The sequence below is a fragment of the Delphinapterus leucas genome, chromosome 4, assembly GCF_059928025.1.
Source record: "Delphinapterus leucas isolate spDelLeu-1000000601 "Yukka" chromosome 4, BTC_Dleu_Yukka2, whole genome shotgun sequence".
In the NCBI taxonomy this organism is placed as follows: domain Eukaryota; kingdom Metazoa; phylum Chordata; class Mammalia; order Artiodactyla; family Monodontidae; genus Delphinapterus; species Delphinapterus leucas.
Genome location: NC_143132.1, coordinates 48224897 through 48243717, shown reverse-complemented (window position 1 = coordinate 48243717; position 18821 = coordinate 48224897). Strand labels below are relative to the sequence as shown.

The 18821-nt window shown below is 36.8% G+C and overlaps 1 protein-coding gene across 1 annotated transcript in view; it reads right to left on the bottom strand.

The window, feature by feature from the left end:
* ADGRG7 (adhesion G protein-coupled receptor G7) overlaps positions 1–18821 on the bottom strand; it is a 94845-nt gene that overhangs the window by 46892 nt on the left and 29132 nt on the right. Inside the window, 7 exon segments of the mRNA XM_089909888.1 lie at positions 515–627; positions 3254–3409; positions 3743–3906; positions 6581–6688; positions 6802–7050; positions 12788–12925; positions 13977–14089. Of these exon segments, the coding sequence (XP_089766014.1) occupies positions 515–627; positions 3254–3409; positions 3743–3906; positions 6581–6688; positions 6802–7050; positions 12788–12925; positions 13977–14089 (1041 nt within the window).

Genomic DNA, 18821 nt, shown 5'->3' with positions numbered 1-18821 from the left:
TGGAGATGTATTTTTGATGTATTTGGGGGGAGGAAGGTGATCTCCACCTCTTACTCCTCCACCATCTTGAAGGTCCTCTCTCAAAATCTTTTTTAGAAGTTTTACCATTTGAAACCTTAATACAGTTTAAAATTTACTTTTATCCTCAAAAACTTCCTGATTAGCAACATTTCTCTCTTTGCCAATGCAGATTGGCAGTTATGCTTCTATTCAACACTAAGGAACTGTGGCATTGATGAACTATGGGACCACACTAATTTTATGTGACAAACTTGTAATTACATGGTATGTAATTTTCCTTCAAGGCACTTACCACAGTTTGTAAGTATACATTTATTTGTGTGTATGTCTTAGTCTCTCCAGGACTGAGAATCTTGTAAAATGAGTATGTAGAACTAAATCTGATTTTCTTTCCAGTTCCAAGAGACTGTATTCTAATGGGAATATGCTGAAAGGAAATGATATCAGGATAGCAATTTCTCTCATGAGAAGAACCTGCTTCCCTTCAGGTTACCTGGTGCTGACCAGTAATATAATTATGAGAGCCAGAGCAGCAATGGACAGTGCACATCCAAATGTGGAAAATACATCTAGTGATTCAGGATATTTATATTCCTTTTTGAAACTCTGGAAAGTAAGTTGACTCATTATTTTTAAATAACCATTCTGAAATATCTATGAAAGTCAACATCATAAAGAGATACACTGATTAAAGCAATCAGATATATTGATCAAAATAGCCAGATATGTCTTTTTTATATAAAGCTGTGATATTTTTAAAGGAAATAAATCAACCCCTTATCTCTAAGCAGTTTACATGAAATAGAGGCTTAAGAACAGTTACCTAACTAATTCAGTTAGGGAAGACATATATACTATTCCTCAATGTCTAAAATCAAAGTTGTTTGTGTTAGATCTAAATTGGCTAGAGTTGCTTTATTTACCCATTAAATTATTTTTATGTGTAACTATAATCCAAGGGAAAATCTGCATATCTAAGCTAATGTACTAAAAATAAAGTTGCAGAAATATTTTTATGGACATGGAAAGATATTCAAATGATCCTGTTCATTTTTCTTCGGAAAATGGGGTATAATTTTTATGTAGTATATCTATATCTACCCCAGCTTTTTAGTATGTAGTCATAGAAAAATATATTCCACATGAGTACGTACTCTTAGAAATCTGGAGAGGTAATAATGGCGGTCACTGGGTGGATAGGATATATATACATAATTATTTTTGCTTGTCTGTACTTTCTAATTTTTCAAATTGTTAAAATTAGAAAAGCTGAAAATGCTTATTTATAAAACATGAAAATAGTATAGAAACATAATTTTAAAAAGCACACGTTCCTCTTTACTGCCTCTACCCCACATCATACCCTACCTCTTGAAATCCTACTCTTCTCCAGAGGTGACCTTTTTATAGGTGCTTACAAATATTATCTATGTCTCTTTGCACAAATAAACAGGGGTTTGTTAACATAATCAAATTATTTTCAAACTGCTATTTTAAGATATCATACACATTTTTCCATGTCAGTATATTTCTGTTGAGTAAGTAGACTCACTCTGTATGCAATGAGTATGTATTGCTTTAGTAGGGAAAAAATAAAAATAAAATAAACTTTGTTTTAAAAAATAATAAAACGGGGCTTCCCTGGTGGCGCAGTGGTTGAGAGACCACCTGCCGATGCAGGGGACACGGGTTCGTGCCCCGGTCCGGGAAGATCCCACATGCCGCGGAGCGGCTGGGCCCATGAGCCATGGCCGCTGAGCCTGTGCGTCCGGAGCCTGTGCTCCGCAACGGGAGAGGCCACAAGAGTGAGACGCCCGCGTACCGCAAAAAAAAGTAATACTAACAAAACAAAAATTTCACATTACTTCCTATCTGCAGTATACTAAGTAGATGACAAAGAATCATAGAATACATATATCTTCAGATCTTAGAAATCATCTATACACTCAGAGCCTATCTGCTCTTAAACTTTACGTACAATTCTAATCAGCTTTTTTTTTTTAATTTTGCAACCCCAAACTAATTATAAACATGAGAAGGTGGGCATTGAGGCAGATTCAGATATTAGTAAGAATAGCTGAAAGTCTGAGTTCAAGAAAGGAGAAAAATAACTATGACAGTATAGTCTGTATCATTTAATATACAAAGCAATCTGAGCTTTACACAGCTATTCAATAATACTAATGATCTTAAGATATCAAAAAAGGTAAAATTTTATCTTTACATTTCTGATTGAGAAATCAGATCTCTCTATAATGCAAGTTATAAAATAAATAGTCAAAATCAATTTTTAAATATTTGGTAATTAAAATAAGAAAACGATAGTTATCTCAAAAATATTTTAAAAGCAAGGCTCTATAATTTGATATTCTATGTTGTACCAGTACGTTCTGGATCTCCATTGGCTTCTCAAATACGGGTACATCTTAGCTACTAGAAAATTAAAACATCTGCTTCTCTTTGGAAGAGTCATAGTGTTACTAGGCCCTTAGTAAGGGTAAGACACTCTACATCCCTCCCCATTCCACTGCATATAAAAACATTCCATCCAGTATATAAACAAACATTTTTGTTTTCACCAGAATAATAGGTTTCTGGAAATGAAACAAACAGAAGCCCGTCTTCCTAAAAAGGTCAGCCCAAGAAATCTCAGAGGTGTATAAACAGCTGCACACCAGAGCTGTTGCCAGTTACTTGTATGGGGTAGCACTGGAGTGAAACAGCACACACGGAGGTATTATGGGACAAGTTGAATTAAAGAGCTTTTCCTCTTATATCTTCTGGCATAAACTTAGTAACTTAGATGATTACAATGGAAAAAGCTTTGGGTAACTGATGCAAATTGCCCACCCACAGCTATGTATGTACTGAACCTGTCTTCAGCACACAGCTATACAGCCTTACCTCTGGCTGTAGCAACTTCATGCTTCTGATATGTGAGTTAGTTGAGTGGAGTCCGTCAGCTCCTCTTTTGTACATGGGCTCCCTTCTCATTATTAAATACACAGTACTGAACTCATCTATCCGGAAACTATATTGCAAAAAACTCTATTCTACTTGCCTTTACCAGCACTTCCCTTTTTAGTCCTCTAACTCCATTCCCTGTTTTTCCATTTAATCTGAGTTGAGCGTCTATGTAAACTAACCCCCCAAATTATCTCCAGTTAGTACATACCAAAATCGTATATAAGGAAATTCTTGTCAGGAAGGAGATTACCGTGTACACCCTTACCATCAATACCGCAAAGTTAGTAGTATGGTTGCAGCGGCAGTGCAAGAATCCATCAATGACTCCTTCTTTGTGACAGCCATGTGTGTCCCAATCCTTCAGGGAAAAATTCCAATAGACACAGGCATAGGAATGAAGCTGGAATTCTTTTTCATTGTACTGTGAATTGATAAGACAATGGCAACTGATTTTTCAAAATGCTTAACTGGGTAGAAAAAATCAAACAGGCCAAGATAAGCATATGAGAAACCAATTAGATATGTACAAAGCATAGCATCTTCATTACAGATTGAGGAGAGGAAAAAGGATATAAAATTCAAAGTAGTTAATTTTGGGTTTAGCTAGTCTACAAAAATATGGATGGGGTAAGTTAAAGTGAATACTGTCAAAGAATCTTTCAAAGAGTTGTTCTGTGAATTTCTTTTACCCAAACTGTCCCTGGTTTTGTAATCAAGAGTGGGCTGAATTATTTCTGTTAATAGGAAAACTTACCCTTGGACTAAAAAACATTTCAACAGAAGTGCTCTGATCTTCCACATTTTCATCAGTTTTGCTTGAGATAATTTTTTGACTAAAATGTGATTTAGCTATAAAAGTTTTTGATTGGAAAAGCTTGTTGTTTTGATACACTACAAAGCCACATGCCTTGGCATTAGCTGTGAGGGGGGAAAAAGGACACTAAAATTAAAAAATGAACCCTAGGGTAAGCAAGAAACAAAGTCCCATGCCATCACTGAACTGCATGACTGCTTAATACTTGGGTAAAGTACAGAAAACATGGTTTGCTAGCTGCCTTTAATTGCAGTATGTAATTAACATATATGATCTGTGGTTGGCTTTTCCTGAGATAAGATTCCTTATGTTCTAAATGGAAACCATAATTCCTGTCTAATCCGCCTGGAAAAAAAAAAAGGAAGGATATCATGTATAAAGTAAACATTCTTGCTTTCTATGCAGTGAGACGGAGTGAACACGATGTGAAGGTAGCTCAAGACCACGTTGCTTCCCCCACTGATAAGACATCAAACAAGAAACAGCAGAGGGTGAACATCAGGACAGCTGTACCTAGAGGATTGCTCTGTGAGGTCTGTCTCCCATTCAGAGGGACTGAGCAGGGACCACTGTATTAAGAGACTGGAGCTCAAGTTGTGCATATCAGGGAAACAGCAGAGGGTGAACTCTGCTGTCTTTCACAAGTGAAAAACTTGTGTGTGTGTATTTGCATGTGTGTGTATATATATACATGTGTGTGTGTGTATATATATATACACACACACACACACACACACATATATATGTATATTATATATACAAGGAAAACTAAAGCGGTGGTGGTGAGACCAGCCTAATCAGTCTTGTGCTTTGAGAGATAGGCAGGCAAGGCCCTGACAGCCCCCCAGATGTCCTCCACAGCCAGCCACTTTGCTCTGTCCTCATCTGGGAAATAAAGACATTGGCTTCTGAGGTGTTTTCATGGCATGTTAAGCCCACCAAATTGTTCCTCCTGGATACTAGGTGACAAAGTTAACCCTAAAAATGTAGTATGGCTTCTTTTTAATCTTATTTTTATAAAAGAATGACATGCTTGATGTAAAATCCAAATCCATCCAAGTATATAGATTTAAAACATGAAATTCCCTACTCACCCTCTCCTCATTTCTACAGTATTCTGGTTATTTATTAGAAAATCATCTTTTCATCTAGATAATTAGATTCACTAGAATAAATTATATTTACCATTATCTTATAATTTTAAAAGAATCTCCATATCTCTAGACATAATCTTCCTTGATGTTTATTTATATTCTCTCTTTTCTTGATCAAATTTGTCAGAAGCTTGCATATTTTTCATTAGTCTTTCATGGAATCAAATTTTTATTTTGTTGATCAACTCTAGCATTTGTTAATTTCTATTTTTATTAATTTATGCCCTTTTTATTAATTCCTTCCTTCTAGATTTCTTTACATTTATTTTAATTTTTATGCCTCTTTAGCTGAATGATTATTTTTTAACAATTTCTTTTATTATCTAATGAATTTATTAAAGGATATACATTTTCCTTTAAATACATAAATTCAAGGTGTACTGAATACCTAAGTACAAACACAAACACTAAAAATATTCAGGAGAAAATATAGGAGACTAGCATGACTTTAGTAGAGCAATGAATTTTTTTAAGTACCAATTACAGAAAAAAGATTGGACTGCATTATAAATTAAAATTTGAGTATGACAAAAGACATGAAAAACCAAGTAAAAGATAGCTATAGACTGGAGAGAAGATATTTGCAACTTCTACAACCAATAAGGAATTAGCCAATTAGAATTATATAACCAGTGAGAATTATGAACTTAGTCTTTCTAAAATATGTACTTTCCGGCACTGGATTTTTTTTATTTGGGGAGAGAATAAAAGTAAATGTGTGTGTTTGGTTTGCTTATCGTAGTTGAATTAACCAGTTTTTTTTTAGACTCTGAAAAGTACAATGTATGGATACCAAGGGGGAAAGAGTGGGGGTGGGAGGAATTGGGAGATTGGGATTGACACATATACACTAGTGGTATTATGTATAAAATAGACAACTAATGAGAATATACTGTATAGCACAGGGAACTCTACTTAATTCACTGTGGTGACCTAAATGGGAAGGAAATCTAAAAAAGAGGGCATATATGTATATGTATAGCTGATTCATTTTGCTGTACAGCAGAAACTAATGCAACATTGTAAAGCAACTATACTCCAACAAAAATTAATTAAGAAAAAAAAAGAAAAGTACAAACATTTCAAGATAGACATAAGAATTTCTAAAGGGCCACATGCAAGATGATAAGGAGCTCATGGTGGGCACCATACTAGTAGAGATAACTGAAAATTGGTACTGCTAGATGATGACTGCATCAATTACATAAAATATCCCAAGGTCAGGTCTATAGGATGAATTTAAGCCTGTGAGTGCCATTCCACTAGTAAACACAGGCAAAGCTTATGACTGAGTATTTTTTAAATGTATTTTAAAATGTAAAACTGAACCACTTTAGGTAGATTTTTGTTGGAAAACAGATTTGCATCCATGGCCAGAGCATTTCAATTCTGCTACCCTCCAAAGGGTTTTTGCAAAGAAAGAGAGGAAAAAATAAAAAAAGAAATTGTCTCTATGGCCTAGAATAGTAGACTTGACATTAACATAATTTGTCAGAACTCAAACATACTCAAACACAAATTATTCAGTGTGAAACAGTAAACATTATTTCTCGTTCAATGGATGTAAGTTATTAATTCCATGAACTGGAGTGCATTTTTTCATGTAACATAACTTAAGACCTGCTTTTCGTGGTGTTGAGCAAGATCTGAAGTTCAGCCTGTTCATTCAGATTCAGTTTGTCCACACTTGCATTTACAACTGTGGAACCAGAAACCAGAGAATCCCTAGTTCCTATGAGAAGGAAAAAAGGCAGAATTTCATAAAAGTCTACACTTTCACGAATAGAGCATTATCGGTAGCAGAATGCTCTCTGCTATTACAAGAACCTGAAACAAACAGCTCACCTTTCAGCACAGTGAAGAGAACACCTGTAGATCCCACAGTGCCTTCTGAGGAGAAATTAACAGACTGTATTGCTATATTAGGTTCTACCACTGACGTGTTGGACAAAGACAAGGAATAAGTTTCAATTTGCTCAATAAGCCTGCATAGAATAAAATGTAACAACATAATATTGTGGAGATTTGTCATAAAATCAGTTGTGTGTGTCCCACATTCCAGTAGAAAGGAATGACCACAGAATTCATGTGATCACAATATTGGCACAATTCCCTAAAAATATCTGACTTTCTTTACGAGAGTCTTACTTTGTTACGTATACCTTCTTTTAAAGTTCTGGTGGACTCTTCCCACTGACGGGTACCTTGGACACAGATGCCAGAAAGCTGGAATTCAAGAATGACCGATTTCCCAGTAGAAACAGTCTTTGTTATTCTGCTCTTCTCATAAAAGGATGGCGCTACCACCCTCCAATGACCAGGTATTTGATTCTTGTTTCTCCAGTGCTGAGACTCAATTTCCACTTATTCAACTCTCTCCTCTCACACAAACCCCTCGGGTTCCAAAGCATCTCTTATAAGTGTCGACTCCTGAGGTGAGAGTTCATATGGAATTATGGAAGAGCAGATCTCTGAGCTCATTGCCTCGGCTATTAACTAAACTTTGCAGGTTTTCACAATGTTCTTTTCTACTTTGGATAAGTTAAAAGATAGATTAGATGGAAGGTGGGAGGGAGTGGGGGGAATCTGTTAATTTGGTGCTCTCCAAAGGTAAGTCATAAGACTGTTTCTTTTCCTGTTTCCTATAAAAAATATTTCCACTCTTTCTGTACTTGACAAAACAAAATGTCTCTAAGATAACTGGTTCAATCTAGTTTTCCCAGAAATGAAAGAATTTCATTAATATGTAATTGTTCTTTATTCTAAATCTTTATTCCTGACACTAATATATCTTTTCTCTTCCCCAAGTGAGATTTTAAAAATAAATAAATTTTTAAATAATTTTAAAAACTTCATAAAAAGAATGTGATAGTCATTCATATGGAAACATTCAAGTCAACTTCTCTATTTCAGAAGTTTTCCTTTCATAACACCATTTTCTGTAATTTTCAGCAATTCACACTATGCATTTCTCACTTAATGAATAGCAATCATACTCCAGAGCTGCTTTCGACAGGAGGAGTACCTAACAAAACTACAATCTGCTAAGAACATAGTTCAAACATTCATTCAACCAACAGTGTCTGTTGAGCACCCACTAAAAGGTCAGTACCTGTGAAACACTGGGGATACTAAGGGGAGCTCCTTCAGGCATTTGAAGGCTAAAGGGAAAAATGGGCCAGGTACATGGGGGTGTTTGCTGCTTTTAAAGGGCTGCTCTAGCCACAGCCACTTGTAAGGCCTTTATTCCTTCCATATTATTCTTTCTTCCTCTTGTCATAACTGATTGGAAGATAGGTGGGTGCATGTCTCAGAGATCCCAATCAGGAGGCTGGCCATCAACCTAGTACAAATGACTAGAAGCAATCTGATTCTTCTCCCTAGGAATCTTCCATTTAGTGCAGCAGTTATATCAGAAAAGCCTGGCTTTCAAGGGGACCAGAGAGGTCATTAGAGTCGGTCCTCCGTATCCCCGGGTTTCGTTTCCGTGGTTGGTTGAATTTGCTAATGTGGAACCCCACGCAGATACGGATAGCCAACTACACCATTTTATATAAGGGACTTGAGCATCCGGACATTTTGGTTTCCGTGCGGAGCCGGGGAGGTAAGAGAGGGGACGGTCCTGGAACCAATTCCCCACGGATACTGAGGGAGAATTGCATATCATTGTAAGGACAAATACAAATTAAAAATGAGAGGCTTAATTCTTCCTGTGGAAAATAAGGGAAGAAATTTCCCTCCCCTCCTTTTTCTTTGAGCATTTACTTTAGAAAACTTGCAGGCACTTTCTCTTCTCTTTGAAATGTAAATAAATCCTTTTGAAAACTAGATTGGCATTTTGTCAAAGACCTAGGAATGTCTTTCTCAGGGACCTGGGAACCATCTCTTTGAAATGGAAACATCGAGGGAGCTAGTTAGTGCCCCTATCTCCCAGTTTCTGTGGGAGGGTAGTAGCCTAACTTCGGTGGGTGGGCACCTTGCTCCAAGTTGCAAAACTACCTCCTTTCATAAAGATATGAAAGGTTTGTTCTTCCTCTGGATAAAGTCAACTAGCTAACACAAAAGGTCACCTCAATTACCCAGCTAACTTAGGATAAACTGTGTGTGACAAATAGTGCTGTCGAGTTCTCTTAACTGAGGACTAGTTACTATTTATCTGAAAACATGTATGTAACAGGTTGTATCTGCTTGCCTACATAAAGAGGTCAGATTCCCTTCTTCTTCCCAGTCTCTTAGGGGTTTGTCTGTGATGTTCGTCACATTCTGGTTTAATGCCTGTGCAATAATTAAAGTGTTTTCTTTCTCTACTACCTTTGTGGAGAGGATTTCTGGGTTGGGAGAAGATTTTGTTTTTAATTTTACTTCCCCAACATCATGAAAGGGTTAAATTATGAGAGAGCAGAAACTATAAATAAAGATGAGACATACATGTTTACTGAGTCATGTTAATGATAAACACAGCTGCTAACCTATTTTTCCAAGATTTAATATGGATAAGTCAGGTATTATGCTAGCAATTTACATACATTATCTCACTTGAGCCTCACAAGAATCCTGCTGAAGCGAGTCCCAAAATCACTTCCATATTACACTGAAGAATCTGAGGCTCTTTGGAGAGATATGGAGTAATTTGGCCTAAATCATGTAGCTACTAAAAAGCAATGCTAAGATTTGAATCCAGAACCGTCTGATTACAACAGCCACTGCCATTACATTCTCCCACAGGGAAGACCCAAAACTGCTCTACTGAGAGCTTCAAAGCTGCCTTAGAAGTCCTGCCATCCCCCTGGTCCAGCATCCATAGGGCCCAGCTGTATTATGATCCTGTTCCTAGGTTCCCAGGAGATTCCATATGCCTCTTTACAGTCGCTCTCTTTTGGTTAAGATAACTTGATCAGCTGTCTTGTAAGCAAAGAAAGTTGGCTAGAACAGAAATGCAAACAGAAATATGCAATGGAAATGTACAAGGTAGTCAGTATTAGCAGTTCTATGTTCCCAGAGTTAGGTAAACAAGGACAACTAGGAGCTTGAATGTAACAGCAAAGTTTCAAGGTTATGGATCAGTCTTTACAGCAAGTGTTCAAAACGGAGAAATAAGGTCTTAGATTCACTGATTGAGTCAGATGCCTTTACCAGCAGAGACTCTGCCCTGGCTGGGCCCACTTCAACACCCTGCCTCCTCCCAGTTTAGAACAAGAGAATGCATGAAAGGATGCTGGAGAACTCTGCCGTGACAACGTGCGATGACTGAAGCTGGAGTGAGTTCTTTCCTCCCTGTCACTCTCCTCTGTTTCACCCTCACCCTGTCCACTTCTCCCCATATATGTAGAAGGGGAGTTCAGTAGCTTAGAGACACAAAAAGGAAACTGTAGATAAAAGAAAGGGAAAGTCAGAGTGAGATTCACCATTTAGGCTGGTGCCTATCAGGAGACCTTGCACGTTGGTCTCAGTTCAGCGGGTGGAGTTTGGAAAGGAAGAGTTGCCCCAAGTAACAACTAATTTCCTTCCAGGGGAGAGAAGAGAGAGAGAGAGATTACCTCTGTCGGCAGCTCACCAAGAGTGTTCTCCTGAGGAGAGCTAAGGGCTTGCTGACATGATCTTAGGGCTCGAGATTGAGGCGAAAGCCTTATTTACATGAATAAAGACCTGAGTCCACAGGGTTTACGCAAAAGATCACCTGGGAGAGGGTAAACTGATAGCCCATCATTAGAAAAATAAGTAGACTAGAAATTCAGAGTGGGAGGAAGGAAGGATTGAGTGTGGTTATACCATTTCATATTTCAGCGCATCCTATATTGAAATTTTTTATTTCTCCTCTAAACACATTCTTCTATGCCATTTGGACTTTACACATAAATCACACAGAATTGTTTTCTTTTTTCTCCATGCCTTAAGCCAGTAAAATTCATAACTGTTTATTAATGGGACAGTGTTTTCATCTATCTCATGATCTGTTACTTTCTCAGCCAAATCCCACAATGGCTCTTTCCTCAGCCTCCTCACCCAAAACACCCACTCCTCTCCTTGGCCTCCAGCAAGACTGCAAACACAGAACCTCCAGCTCTGAAGGGAGTTCACTGAACATAGACTCTGGACCAACTTCAAGAAAAATGGGAGTGTTCACACTAGTGAGACTCCTAGAGAAATCTGAAGTCATAAAATACACCAGTTCAATTGTTTATAACACCTCTACCATCATCTCTCAGAATTATAATCTTGTCAATGTTCTGTTTCAGGCATTTGCACTTTTTCTACTTTGAGGACTCAACACTAAATAGGTACTGGTTATAATATTAGAGAACTGAGAACTAATAGGAATTTCTCCTAAGGAAATAATAGGTCATGAGAACAAAGATTATGTACAAGAATGAAACACCAAAAGACTTGAAGCTATCTAAATGTCCAGCAGAAGAGAACTGCTTAAATAATAGTTGACTCATATAATGCAGTTATCTAAAATTTATGATGTAGATGCATAAGTATTTATATTAAAAAGATGTTTACAAAGTATTAAAGTGACAAAAACAAGTTATAAATTAAAAGAGTATGTAGGGCTTCCCTGGTGGCACAGTGGTTGAAAGTCCGCCTGCCGATGCAGGGGACACGGGTTCGTTCCCCGGTCCGGGAAGATCCCACATGCCGCGGAGCGGCTGGCCCCGTGAGCCATGGCCGCTGAGCCTGCGCGTCCGGAGCCTGTGCTCCGCAACGGGAGAGGCCACAACAGTGAGATGCCCGCCTACCGCAAAAAAAAAAAAAAAAAAAAAAAAAAAAAAAGTAGCTGGAAAGAACTATGTAAAGAGTAGAATCATGAATACTTGAGTAAGCTTGATATATGTGGGCAGAGGCAATTTAGATTCAACAAATGGAACGCTGGTCTAAATAATTTCTTAGAATAAATAAGGCAAAGAAGGACATAGGAAGGAGCAGTGCATACAATTTATTTAGTGTTTCAAAAAGCCCTTGACACACATAGAAATAAATATCTAAATAAAATGTGAAAAATTTTCCCAGGTTCATTATTCACTATCAAACACTTGCATAAACATCTAGAATTAGTTACTGAGATATCCAGTTCTGCAGGAAGTGGATGATAACCTGCAGAAAGGTGTGAGAGGCAGGAGGATTGGTCAGATGAAAATCAATGCAAACCAAGGACTGTTAAAACGTTTAGGGAAAATCATATGGGATAATGGGCTCTAAGCTGTCGGGAAAGGGGTCTATGAATTTAAAGGGCTACTCTTAGAAGATATTACCCAATCTGGCATTAAAATCGTATATGTCGTCAAAATCCTAGATATCATCAGGGAGCATATTAGAAATAGAAAATATCATTTGCTCCTTTATTCTTGGAAAGCCTCTGTGCAAGCAAGGTTGTCACGCTTCAGGAAAGGTGTGATGAAGCTACAAAATGCTCCAAGATGGAAAACTAAAATGATCAAAGAGGTGAAGGACTCCTAACTGTGAAGAGACTTAACTGCAATTCTACCTAGAAATATGAAGTCTCAAAATAGATATGGTGTAAACCTACAGTCTACCCAGTCTTTAAAATTGAGATAAATTATGTAACAGCAGATCTTAACCTGATCAAACTCCAGGAGATGGAGGAGGCTGCAAGAATAAATCTATTGAAGAATTAAAAGGAATTTATTACTGATCTATATTTCAGTTTTTAGGAAAACTGGAATTATGTGAGGTAACACCCAAAACTCTGAACACTGGCATCACGAAATGGAGCCAAACCCTTCCACAAAATCTTCCTTGATGCCTTTTCTAGGGACCTAACACTAGTTGGAGAGATGATAGGTATGACCCAGCATAGCAATTCATATGCCTAAACAGAGGAGATGCTTGGAAAAGCACAAACCATTCAGAGTGTTCTTGTCACATGTTTGCAAGGAAGAGCCATATCTTCCCACTGGAATTCTGTGAAAAGTAAAATTCTCATAGGTACTGTTTTCACAGAAATTAACTATAAGGGAAAGAAAAAATATTCTTCATCATAAATTCATCATTAATCAAAAAATTTTCATTATAAATTTTCACTTTTCTTTCTCAAATTTCAAACCAGATAAAAGTCAAAGTTCAAAACCTCTCTGGTGTAATTCGAAGGGTAATAGAAGGCTTATAGGACTCACTGACCAGCCAGGAAGTACATACTTTCTTATCTAGTTAAGTTACTACCATTACAATAACTAGTATGTTCGATTACAGGTTCCAGTTAAAATGTGCACAATATATAACTCAGTCGAGGTGGGATGTGATCACTAACACATCAGAAAGGACAGTGCATCAGATTAGTTGAAATCTTGAAAATCAAAGATATAGAGCCTACAGTAGCAAAGGGCATCATGAGGGTGTGGGTTAAACAAAAAGCTAAAGTCATGGAGTATGTGGGATACACTGGCTGGTTGGAGGGTAGGTAATTATAGGAGTGAGCTTCTAGGGCTCTGAATCTTAAGCAGGCAGCATGAAGTGTGTAGAGTGTTGGGAAGCACACTGCAGATCAAGAAGTGGCTTTGAACTTTGATTCTGAGATACCATTGACCGAAGTCAAGCCACTAATTTAATAACATCTCTCCAAGAGAAAGGAAGAAAAAACAAACACTTCATCTAAATATATACTTGGATGAGAAGATGCCTCTTGATTTCAGAAAAGTTAAGTATGTTAGAATTATGATATTTGAAATGGGGTAATATGGCGTATCACCAATTGAAAGGAGCTGAGAAAACCATATTACCCATTGCTCTATAGTAGACACTGCAGTCAGAAAGAAAAGCAACTGAGTTTTACAGAGAAACTTAACAGTTGGGAAAGAAATGAGATGTGCTGAACATACAGGTAAATAGCACAAGAAAACTCAGCTTTTACTATTGAGCTAATAAACACATCTTAAATCCATCATCATTATGCCCATTGTTACTACAGTCATTAACAGAAGCTTCAAGAAGCTTTGCTGCTGTCCTTATAAACACAAGAGTCACCTAAATCTCACACCCTAGTATTATCCCAAGTAACTTACTGATTGTACATCTCCGTCCTTTCCACTCTTCTGGACAAATGCATCTGCCATTTTCCCAGGCTCCACCATTCTTACAGAACTCTATAGGGGTGCTAGATGTGGGGTAAATGTTCCTAAAGAAACAATAAATAACAGAATAGTATATGAACTGGCTGATTAGTTTCTCTTTTGGGGTCTGTGGCCTTTAATTTCTATATGTAAAACCATTATTTTGAATACCATTGCTGAAAAATATTCTTTGTAAGATCATCAAAAAATATATACACTGAGAATCTACACAGGGTATACAACGCTTACTAGATGTTATGAATATGAAAAAACCATATTTGAAAGATACGACACTTTGACCAAGGAGATTAGAATCTACTGAAGGAAACAGGAGATTATATAGATGATATATATATAGACTAGATAGATAGATATAGATGAACCATGTCAATATGCAGATCTATAAGTGCTATAAGAATACAGAAGAGAGATATTGAGGACAGAGGTAACCCATCCAGAGAAGACTTTTCAGAAGAGGTGGTGTTAGCATCGGATTTTAAGACTAAAGAAGTCAGATAATGAGAATGATTATAATTTTTGTGACTTTCTATTTGAATAAAAAAGAAACAACAATCCCACAAGGACTCAGAGGCAAAAAATACACAAATCAATTTTTTTTTTTTTTTTTTTTGCGGTACGCGGGCCTCTCACTGCTGTGGCCTCTCCCATTGCGGAGCAAAGGCTCCGGACGCGCAGGCTCAGCGGCCATGGCTCACGGGCCCAGCCACTCCGCGGCATGTGGGATCTTCCCGGACCGGGGCACGAACCCGGGTGCCCTAGCATTGGCAGGCGGACTCTCAACCACTGCACCACCAGGGAAGCCCTATACAAAACAATTTCACTGCAAAGTAAAGGAGCTGTTACAGTGGAGGATTACTGGACTGAATGTCAATATTATGACATAGTATGAGTGTCTTTCATGTTTGGTAATTGCAATCATTGTTGCTTTTGTTGTGGTCATACATTTACAATGCTTGGTGTCAGTTTATTTATCTCTTGTAAAAATAAAATACAGTGTGTGTGTGTGTGTGTGTGAAAAAAATAAAAATTAAATTAAAAAAATAAAGAAGTCAGATAAAATGTAGGCAGGATACAAACAGCAAAAATTCAAAAACATGGAAAGTTCTGATGTGTCCAAGAACAGAGAAAAGCTTAACATATCAGGAGCGTTGGTTCTACGTGGATCAACAGCAGGACATAAGCTGCATTGTAAGCAGCTTTATAGAACAAGCCAAAAAGATTTAACCCTGCAGGAGCGTAGAGGGGTCTTAAAACAAGGAAGTAACAGTAAGGAATGTCTTTTAGGAAGATATCTCAAGCAATACGGGAAGTGACTGAGGCTGGGAGGCAAAGAAGACCAGCTAGCTAAATGAGAACCTGATCTAAAACAGTGGCTCTAAGGAAGTCAGGTGTCAATCAACTCAGGAGCATACCTGAGACTCGATTGTTTGGATCTAGTGACTGGTTATTTTGAGTTGGGGACACTGGGGACACTGGGGACTCTAAATTGAAAGACAGGGTAGATGGTGAACAAATTAACTAACCTTATGAATACAGGAAGCAGAGTTCCAGTTCCAATAATGATGGAGTAGATTGTACCATATTAACCCTCCCCCAGATGACAATTTTAAACACTGGACAAAAATTTAAAACTAACTACTTGAGGACATTGGACAGCAATAAAAAGCAGAGAGAAACTGAAGGCTATTCCAAGTTTATACAGTCTCTCCACTAAGAGCACTACCCAGTCTGTATAGCAGGAGTGGCTGAAACACCAGCAGAAAGCCACAGTCTTAATGGGTCGAGGTATGAAAGGAGACAGTCTGGGGCTACCACACAACTGGAAATTGAAGGGAGATATCCCGGAAAGGAGGGAGCCATATAGAAGGGAGACTCAAAGTCTGGGTGTAAGTTCCCCTAAAATTTGAAGGGAAAAAAAAGACTTAAAAAAATAAACAGAGGTTCTGGGACATGTGGGACAATATCAAAGAGTCTAACCTATAAGCAAATGGAGTCCCAGAAAGGGAGAAGAGAAGGAATAGGGCAGATAAAATATCTGAAGGAATAATGGTCAAAAATTCTCAAACTTGGTACAAGAAGCGCAGTAAGACACATCATGGTTGAAATGCTAAAACTCAAAAATAAGGAGAAAATACTGAAAGCAACCAACTACCAGCCCAGACAGTTTTACTGATGAATTAGGGAATAAATAATACCAATCTTGTATAAACTCTTTTAGAAAATAGAGAAAGGGAGAAACTTCCCAAATGATTTTATAATGCCAGGATAGCCCTCATACCAAAATCTGACAAAAACATTATAAGAAAAGAAAATTACAGACCAATAAACCTCATTTACACAGATGCAAAAATCTTTTTGAAACAGTAGCAAATCAAATCCAGCAATATATAAAACTGACAATCCATCATGACAAAGTGAGATTTATACCAGGAGTGCAAAGTTGGTTTAACAATAGAAAATTAAGGATTTAATTCACCATATGCCAAATTAAAGGGGGAAGACCATATGATCATTTCAATAATCATAAATTCAAAAATCATTTCAATGAAGGGGCAAAAATCATCCAACATTTTTTTAAACTCTCAGCAAATAAGGAATAAAAGGGAACTTCTTCAAACTGACAAAAATCATCTATGAAGACCCTACCACTAGCATCATACTTAATAGTGTAATATTGAATGCTTTCCCCCCTAAGACTGACAGAAAAGAGTTTAATATAACTGCTGTAACCACTTTTATTCAACATTGTGCTGAAAATGCTGACCAGTGCTACAGGTAAGAAAAAGAAATAAAAAGCGTAAAGAAAGGGAGAAATAAAGCTATCTTCTGTTGCAGATGACATCATCAAATACATGGAAAATCCTAAGGTGTCTCAAAAAAAGCTGCTAGAAGTAATAGTAAATTTAGCAAGGTTTCATGATACAAAATAAACAAAATTATATTTATTTCTATATGCTAGCATCAAATAATTGGGAAATAAGATTATTAAATAATTTCCATTTAAATTAGTTTAAAAATCATAAAATTTTTGGAACAAAATGTGTGTAAGATCTCATTACTGAAAGAAATTTTAAAAGATCTAAACAAGTGGAAATATATACCATGTATGTATGAAAGACTCAAAGCTGTTAAGGTGTATATTTTCCCAAAATTGATAAGGCCAAAATCCAAAAACTAAAGAACTTTTTTGTAGAAATTGACAAACTGATCTTAAAGTGTTATTGAAATGTAAGAGACCTGGAAAAGCCAAAATAAACAGGGAACTCTACTCAATACTCTGTAATGGCCTATATGGGAAAAGAATCTAAAAAAGGAGTGGATATATGTATATGTATAACTGATTCACTTTGCTGTACACCTGAAACTAATACAATATTGTAAATCAACTATACTCCAATAAAAAATTTTTTAAAAAGTAAAAGAAAAACAGAGTTGGGTGACTGACATTACTAATTTTATGACTTACTAAACAGCCATAGCAATCAAAACATTATGAGATCATCATAAAGATAGCCAGATATACCAATAAAATAGAATAAAGAGCTTAGATATAGATAAAACATATATAGTCAGTTGATTCTTTAAAAAGATTACAAGGCAATTCAATTGGAAAAGGAAAAATGTTTCAACAATGGACTAACTGGATTATATACCACACTCAAAACTCAATTTGAGATGGACCAGAGACCCAAAAGCAATAGTTAAAACTACAAAGCTTCTCTGAGAAAACAGGAGAATATCTTTGCAACTTTCGGAAAGACAAAATTTTTTTTAAAGAGGACACAAAAAGCACGAAACATAAAAAGAAAAAAATTGATAAATTGTACTTAAAACTAAAAACTTCTCAGCAAAAGACACTGTTAAGAAAATTAAAATGGAAGCCACAGACCAGGAGAAAATATTTGCAGTACTTTTCTGACAAAGGAAGTGTTTCTATAACTTTAAATTAGGATTGTAATTTGTAAATTGTAAAGAGTGCACATTACTAATAAGAATACAAACAACCCACTTTTTTAAATGGACAAAAGATTTGAATACACAGTCCATAAAAAAAGATATATGGAAGGGCACTAAGCACACGAAAATGATCAGCATATTAGTCATCAGAGAAACACAAGTTAAAACCACAATGAAATATCATTTCACACCCAACTAGAACAGCTAAAATTAAAAAACAGACGATGCCAAATGTTGTTAAGGATGTGAAACAGCTGGAACTCTAGCAAATTGCTGCTGAGAATTTCAAATGGTACAACCATTTTGGAAAGATGTTTGGTAGTATCATAAGGCTAAAGATACACCTACCTATGACAGAAATTCCACATCTAGATAGATATGCAAAATAAGTGGAAATATATGTCCACAAAGATACTTGAATGTTTCTATTACCTGCAGTGGATGCTATCATATGCCACCTGGATCCTCCTCTTTAGGACTGAAGCACTCATTCCTCCAGCCTTGGGGGATGTTGGCAACTAAGAAAACAGCTGAATCCTTTTCTAGAAATTGCCCTCAACTGAAGAGAGTCAGCTTACCCAAGAGCCTCATGACACACACTATGACTAGTCAATACCAGGGAATAAAGGCTCAACCCACAGCCTCAATACCTCAAAGAATATATTTTCCAAAGGTAGCTGTACTATGTATTCCATCTCACTCACTCTTCCTATAATGATGATACTTCTCCACTGAGAGGTAGGTTTATGTTCTTTCCGTGAATCATGTGGATTTTTGTATCTGTCTTGACTAATAGTGTGAAAGAAATGTGTTGTGTGA